The 7,743-nt window shown below is 40.9% G+C and overlaps 2 protein-coding genes across 4 annotated transcripts; one reads left to right on the top strand and one right to left on the bottom strand.

Annotated features, from left to right (window-relative positions):
- The first annotated feature begins 6 nt into the window (after positions 1–6).
- LOC119317322 (putative lipase ROG1) lies at positions 7–3,654 on the top strand. 3 transcript variants are annotated; one of them, XM_037591753.1, is made up of 10 exons: positions 7–186; positions 557–624; positions 868–938; positions 1,035–1,271; positions 1,370–1,533; positions 1,616–1,671; positions 1,752–1,804; positions 1,921–2,041; positions 3,016–3,113; positions 3,226–3,654. In XM_037591753.1, exons 1-10 carry the CDS (start codon positions 74–76, stop codon positions 3,295–3,297), a joined length of 1,053 nt encoding a protein of 350 aa, XP_037447650.1. In that variant the 5' UTR covers positions 7–73; the 3' UTR covers positions 3,298–3,654. The 3 variants fall into 3 exon arrangements, with proteins under 3 accessions (XP_037447650.1, XP_037447652.1, XP_037447651.1); XM_037591754.1 differs by having other exon boundaries at positions 69–186; positions 562–624; XM_037591755.1 differs by lacking the exon at positions 557–624 and having other exon boundaries at positions 51–186.
- Positions 3,655–4,087: 433 nt separating this feature from the next.
- Positions 4,088–7,273, bottom strand: LOC119317321 (deSI-like protein At4g17486). The gene is made up of 4 exons (XM_037591752.1): positions 6,967–7,273; positions 6,029–6,316; positions 5,856–5,936; positions 4,088–4,691 (listed from the first exon to the last, which is right to left on the bottom strand). Exons 1-4 carry the CDS (start codon positions 7,082–7,084, stop codon positions 4,564–4,566), a joined length of 615 nt encoding a protein of 204 aa, XP_037447649.1. The 5' UTR covers positions 7,085–7,273; the 3' UTR covers positions 4,088–4,563.
- Positions 7,274–7,743: the final 470 nt, after the last annotated feature.

Genomic DNA, 7,743 nt, shown 5'->3' with positions numbered 1-7,743 from the left:
CCCCCACTTCCCTCCCCCCTTCGCGCGCGGCCTGTGCGTGCGTTCGTGTTGGGCGGGCGGGCCGGCTAGTTAAATGGGCGACCTGGCAGGCAGAGACTGCCGGGAGGAGGCGGCAGCGCCGGCGCCGGCGCCGGCCGTAGGCGGGGCCGACCACCTGGTGATCATGGTCCACGGGATCGTCGGGAGGTACGGCCTACCAAGCCTATCGATTTTGTGCTCTGATTTGGCTTCACTTTTCAGGAAAGAAAAGTTTTCTGGCTTCCTGAATTGCTTGATCCTCCTAGTAACACGTAGGGGCCTGTCGGTTGCCTTGAAAACTTTGCGGATTTGTGATTGACGCGATAGTTACCTGATTGTTTTCAGGAAAGAAAACTTTCAACAAATAAGCAAAATTAGGTCCCATTTCAATGAATTCAGAGTGCCTAACTAGCTGATCTTAACACGTTACTATTTCCCCCGATGCATCCACACATGTATATTGCAACTATGAGTAATCTAGTTGTTCCTACTTTGGCATTTCCCCCTTGTATTGATATTACTCTCGTTATTCGTACAGCACAGCCGATTGGAAATATGGAGCTGAGCAATTCCATAAGTTGCTAGAAGACAGAGTCATAGTTCATTGTAAGGTCTACTCATTCCTGCGTGTTCATCGCCTATCTTATTGGTGTAAACTGTTAAGTTTAGTGAGCTATTGCATTGCCACACGTAGATCACACATTCTCACGATGAAATAAGAAAAGCTATTGTGGCAGATAACAATTGATTCCTCTCTCCCTGTACTTCCATTTTAGCAATTGAAGCCATTCAGAGCCTATTTCTTTTACATTTCCTTGTGGATAGTCCAACGATATGTTAATTCTGTAGGTAGTAACAGCAACATGCACAAGCTAACTTTAGATGGCATTGATGTGATGGGTGAACGGTTGGCACAAGAGGTTAGTTTTTTATTACGCATCTTCCATTTTTCATCTTCCTTTCTGCGCTTTATGTCTTCATTCCCCCAATTTAATGACAAAAATCTAGCAAGCCAGGTTATCGAAGAAATCAACAAAAGACCACAGATAACAAAGATATCTTTTGTTGCGCATTCCGTTGGAGGATTGGTTGCAAGATATGCTATCGGAAGACTTTATAGGCCTCCTGGACAATCACTTGAAAATTCTCCTCAAAGTTTGACAGACAGCAACAGAGGCAATATACATGGGCTTGATGCAGTCAACTTCATAACTGTTGCATCACCACATCTTGGTTCTAGAGGAAACAAGCAGGTAGTGGTTTACTTTGATCTTATGTTACTGTATTCAGAACAGGAGAAATTGTATAATATTTCCATCTTACGGTGATGTTTTTTAAAACCAATATGCAGGTTCCTTTCCTTTTTGGAGTTACTGCGATAGAAAAGTTTGCGTGCTGCATCATTCACTTCATATTCAGAAGAACTGGCAAGCACCTATTTCTTACTGATAATGATGATGGAAAGCCTCCGTTGTTGCAACTTATGGTGGATGATTGTGAGGACCTACGGTTCATGTATGCTTGTCTGCCAACTGCCTCTATGTGCTTGGATTGTGAATACTTGTACATTTTCATGCTTACGGATTTCTTATTGTAGATCCGCTTTGCAAGCATTTCAGCGAAGAGTTGCATACTCCAATGTTGGTTACGACCGTATCCTTACTTTAATCCTTAAATAAGCCTGTAAAAATAAGCTTTTTCTTGAGGTTTTTCCATAACTGATATTGATTAAGACATTGTTGGATGGAGGACATCATCAATCAGGGGGGCCTCCGAACTACCCAAGGTACCGTTTATGAACTTTTATGTGTATATTTTGATTTTGGTACGTAACTGTGAATCTATATCATAATCCTTTCACTTAGTTGGCCATTTGTAACTTGATTTGATTCTGTTTTTTAGTGGGTTGATTCGACAAGCAAGATTTATCCACATATTGTATACGAGGAACTATCCAAAGCAGAAACTCTTGATCAATGTGCTGATGTTGCTGATATGGACAAGGATAACTGCACTCTCGAAGGTATGCATCATGATTTTGACTAAACTAGGAATATGTTGTCTTTCACTATGTCATGACTAGTTTCTTATGAACAAAAGGATACTTAGAGAAAATATTATTAAATACCACTATAAGACGGAAAGCTTAGTTGTGATTTGGACTTTCCTAGCTGCGTGATTTGAAATATTATTTGTTATGTGTACTAGATTGGAGTTGACGATGCTGCATTTTCGTGTTGATATGCAATATTGAGATTAAGCATCCCAGCTCCTGTTGGTTTCGAATATGACATAACTAAGCGGAAAAGGACAAACATTACTATTGACATCATACTTATCTCATTTTTGTTTCTTCTAGCATAATTTGAGTTTAAAGTTGTAACATTACTATTGCATGGACTATATGTAAAAAGAAAAAAAATCATGTTGATTTGGATGCTGCCTTCAGTTTCACACTTTCTTTGCTTGATCCAGAAAACTAAAGCAAACTATTGCTTCTCAGTTTGGAATAGTCAGGGCATGGGAACATCCAGACATAACACCAACTGTCATGTTGTGGTTGTTTAATGTGCCGTGCCATGTTGCATAGGATCCCTGACTACACACCATGTTTCCTGGGTGCGTATGACTCTAGAATGTGTAGGTGTAACATGGTGTCGGCAGATACGGTCACAAATGAGACCATGTTCAAGGACAGTTTCCAGACTAATCGAGATAAATGGCTCCTACCTCCCTGTTCACTGAAACGACTTGTGGTTGTGGTGTTCCGTGTTGGATCTTGTGGTTGGGCTGTCATCTTTTTCTATCTTTCTCTTTTCTGTTGTGGGAAATATTTTCTATGTTCCTTTGATCACGAGTTTCCACAAATTGTCTAATGTACTGTCCAAGGAATCAGAAAATGCAAGTCGTATCATTATTGGACACATGCTCTTAGCTCCTATCAGTCCTTGAAGCAGAAGTTGACCTGATGGGCTAGCTTTGCGTGAAATATTGCAGAACGGCTTTTGAGAGGACTTAAGCGTGTGTCATGGGAAAAGGTGGACGTCAGCTTCCATAATAGCAAAGCAAGATCTGCTGCACACAGTGTAATTCAGGTACGTCTTTGGCTCGCAAACACCATCCATGCTCTGATATCCACAGCGCTAATGTTTGGGAACATAATGCTGAGGCTGAGGCTATCTTCCTATAAACTGGAATTTTGAGCAGGTTAAAGATCCTGTCGTCCATAGCGAAGGTGCCGATGTCATAAAGCATATGATCGACCATTTCGTTACCTAGTGGAGTGCCGCCTATCTCTGGAAACAAAGATTGTGTTGTGATCATACACGAGTTGCTAACTGCGGAGTCGCTGAGCCTGGTGAGCACGTTTATGGCAATCCCAGGAATCAAGTGTCAGATAGACGGCGTTCAGAAAGTTGATATATAAGTAAATATATATATAGGGTCGTGGCATGTCGTTCACTAATCTTTCGCAATTATTATGCAATATGTATGTTGTGCGGTTTGAGCATAGTATCGGCTTTGTGCTTGTAAATGTCCACCATTGTTTTATCAATGTTGATACGTTGGCGCGAGTTTTTCAAGGGGAAACGTCGCAAGGATACTGGTGCAAAGGCACACCTGATATTTGACAAACCTGATGGCAAGCGATTCTTATTTTCTTCATTTTCCACTTTGTATATGTGCTATCTTCTTTTTCTGATCGCGTGGCAGAAATGACCTGCCTTTTCTTCACAAAAAACATGCACATTCTAATTTACACCGGCAAAACAAAATTCAAAACTGTTAGCTTAAGAATTCTCTGAAGAAAAGTAACTGATCACAACAGGAATGTTTGTAATTTGAATGCTTGCACATTTCATAGAAAAAATATCCTAAAAAACAAACTCAGCTCCCGAAAAAGAGAGGAAATTTTAAGCACAAAATCTTTTGTTTGTACATAGGCCACAAAAATGATGTTTTCCCCCCTCAAAATTTGCAATCACATAGGAGTCGAACATTTTACATGCCTAACTGTTTTGACATTTGATAAACAGTCTTTTGCACCAGTTATCACATTTCTCCCGGATGCATCTTAGTTAGTACCTGATTAATCACGAATTGAACAGACCATTGTCAATAACCATGTAGTAGTACATGGAGACGGCGGGTCTATGATAGCATGGACATGGGAATTTCATTACCAGGCTCAGGCGAGCATCGCCAAGGCAAACATTCTCGACAATGCCTATTCTAGCTCGTTTAATAAAATATACAGGCTAACATCAGTTCCAGGCTCAACATTTTCTGAGTACGATACAGCAGTCACTGCACGAACTGGAAAACAGCAAGTAACTAGACCTATCTTTTGGACATGATGGCCAATTCCTATCTGTACACCTGCTAGAAAGCCAAAACTCTGTGAAAAGTGATAGGTTGTACCAGTGGCAAGCTCCACGGTTCCGTCCTGTCACTAAAACCACCCAGAAACATCGCATCATCGTCCTGGACTCCAGTGGTTGCAGTTGTAATATGTCAATTTTGCAGAAAAAAACATGGAACATGTCAAAGAAGATCTTTGGCTAGCTTTAATGGCACTTCTACAGGTTGCAAGTCAGTGGATGGTGCTTCCAACAGGTGCTTGTCATCACCCTCATCGCTGTCCGAAGAAGATACCGAATCCAAATCATCATCTGCATATAGTGTTTAAAAAGGAAACAAACAAGATGGTCAATAAGATCGCACAAAATTATCATATACTATAGGATAACATCACAAAGTATTTACACAACCCTCCATTGCATATGGGTCTTATAAAATAAGGTTGTTTACAATGGTAACTTAGATGGGTAATTATTCTACTTGAACTGATTATACCAGAACATAGAAGATTAGCCAGTAAAAGAACTCTTAATTCATGCAAAATCATAGTGTAGTTTTTAAGTGTCAATTTTGGTCAACATAATGTTATACAACTGACAACCAATAGCTTTGGACGCTTCCTCCACCACTAGGCTTTCCTGATCAAAGCATATAGCCACCGTTCTGGGCAGCCCCGTGCAAACTATTCCGTGTCGGGAATAGATGATTGGTATGATGAAAACTACTGGAATACCTTAGTTTTGCTCATTAAGCATTAAACCAAGAAAACTTGCCTCATTTCAAGGAAACTTGATACATTCAACTATAACTATACAAAACTTGGAAGATCTTAAAGCTGCATGAGTTATATGAAATGTGAAATGCCATATATGTTTCTATCTGTTGTGAAGCATTCTCATAAGATTATCCATTTTAGATATAATAATTAACAGAGATCTGGGGTAAACAAGTGATGGCATCTAAAGAGTGCCAAAATAGGATCGGTTCCTTTTTCTGAAGATCCAAGACTGGTGAACGTATTGCATAATTTAAAGAAGCCCATTCCATTTTTAGGCGTTATTCAGGATGATGTCTTAAGCGATAACACATTCTGATTCTTCTATAACATAATTAATTACTATTTACTACTAATTGCTTAACCATGTGCAAGTTACCAGTGTGCAAAACACTTTAAGGTTGATGGCACTAACTGTTCAACCTGAAAGGAGGGCATATAAAAAAAGTTATGAAGAATTCTGACTACCGTGCAAGACAAAGTGAAATCTCTGAACTCCAAGGAGCAACAAGGAAAAGGACCAGATCTTAATCAACATGTTGGAGCTTATATTTTGCAAAGGAAAGCAAAGTATACAACAACATGTCATTCTTAGCCTCGTGATATTTCACAAGAATGTCACACTAACAGAAAGAAACAACATGTCAACATATAGGTTTCTTTTGAAAGGAAATGGAAGAAAAGTTCAGAAGATACTGACCAATAACTGGACGAAGAGTTGGGACACGTCCAACAGGAGAAACTTGGACACTTTCTGGTAGTAGACAGTCAAAAACTGAGCCTGGAGTTTTGAGAGAGAGAAAATGCAACCATTTAGCTATGATTTTCACCAATCTCAGGAAGTACGTAAACATATATGATAATGATACCAACCTACTCTGGCCAACCTATTCACCCAGCCAGGGATGGGTTTTCCAGTCAAGCTCCTACAGACATCATCTGTGAAATGATTGCAGTTCTTCGCAATCAAATTATATGTATTGCCATGATACTTCCCTGCAAGTCTTTCAATGAACGAGCGGAAATCTTCCCGAGACATGTCAGTTGTGCCTAGCGACACCGTCTTTCTATAGACAAATCCAGGGCAACATTTCGATTCCACCTCAAATACACCGCTGGATGAGAAATCATGTGCTCCAAATCCATATTCCATGCCATGAACTACTCAATTGGGAAAAATGGGTAAAAAAACATGAGTTCACGCTTCTGTAGATCATCTAAGTATGACATGCACATGAGAAAAGGAACATGTAACCATAGCAAACATAGGTGAGAAGAGATGTTCCACAGTTCCACACATAACATAACCAGCCTGATTTCCACAATGCATAAAAATACAATGACATAAACCTACAGTCAGTTTCAGTCCTTGAATTTTAGTGTACGCCAAAACTACACTTATTGAAGTATTTTCTTCATGCAAAATATAATATAACAAGACGGATGTCATGCACATTTCTCCTTGAAATTCTTCCCAAGAAAATACATTGTTCATTACATATTTGTTTCCCCTACCCCCATCATTTTCTGGCGCATTGACCAGAAATGTTAATATATTTTTGGAATTTGTCCAACAAAATTCACTGTTACGATTGGGGTAACCAGAACATCTAATTGAAAATGATCCTAAAACAGCAACGATAATAACATAATTGTTCAAAAATCACCGTAACCAAATTGTTTTTAGGAAAATTGAAACAGCTCGCATCTCAGTTAAATCCACCAGCGTATCCATGCTAACAGGGGCAGAATCACGGGCATGGAAGAATCCGCATGAACAGCAAAGGGAAGGGGAATGGGAGAACCAATACCTTCGATTCCGGAGTGGAAGACGCCGAAGCCGAGCCAGTAGAGGTAATCGTTGACGGGCGTGAGGTCGTACACGTTGAGCAGCACCGGGGTCGACGGGCCGTCGTTCCCGGCCTCCATCTCCTCCCGCCGGCGAAAGCCAACGAGCCCTACAGATCTCGCAGCCCGCCCACCATCAACTGGCAGGGAGGGCTAGGGCTAGGGCTAGGTCGGAGCGCGTGAGCCGGGCGACGACGACGCCGAGACGGTGGCAATCGAGTTTATTTTTCTGTTTTCCCTGGAGTTGATTTTTGATTTTCTTCTGATTAATTAGGGGATAATGAACGGCCGCTTCTTTTGACCATGTGACGCTATCTTCACGCCCAGCTGTTTTGGTGCCACCGCCGGCGACGGTACAGTTCAGTAAATCAAACCGTAGAAACTCGCGTGAAGCTCTTTTCGTTTTCAGACAAAAAGTTTGTGTATTTTCCTTATGAAAAGGTTTCAATTTTTTTTTTTGAAAACATTCAGAATGTACCGCTTGTGACCCGTGTAACATCAATTAAATTTTTGGTGCACAAAAGACAACATTCAGGCTGCAGGTGGGAGTGGATTTAAGTGGGACTAACTACCTCATCCCACTTAAATCTCTACTCCTAATGGAGCAGTTGGTAGTCCCGCTTCCAGGTTTTTTTTCGTCCCACCTCTCATGGTTTTTTTTGGTACCTCGTCCCACCTCACACCGAGCCGTCACGAACCGAAAAAACCGTGTACCGAAGCCCCCACCCGCCCCACACACT

The sequence above is a fragment of the Triticum dicoccoides genome, chromosome 6A (genome assembly GCF_002162155.2).
Source record: "Triticum dicoccoides isolate Atlit2015 ecotype Zavitan chromosome 6A, WEW_v2.0, whole genome shotgun sequence".
NCBI lineage: Eukaryota > Viridiplantae > Streptophyta > Magnoliopsida > Poales > Poaceae > Triticum > Triticum dicoccoides.
The sequence above is the reverse complement of the archived record's forward strand: the minus strand, read 5'-3'. Positions and strand labels throughout refer to the sequence as shown.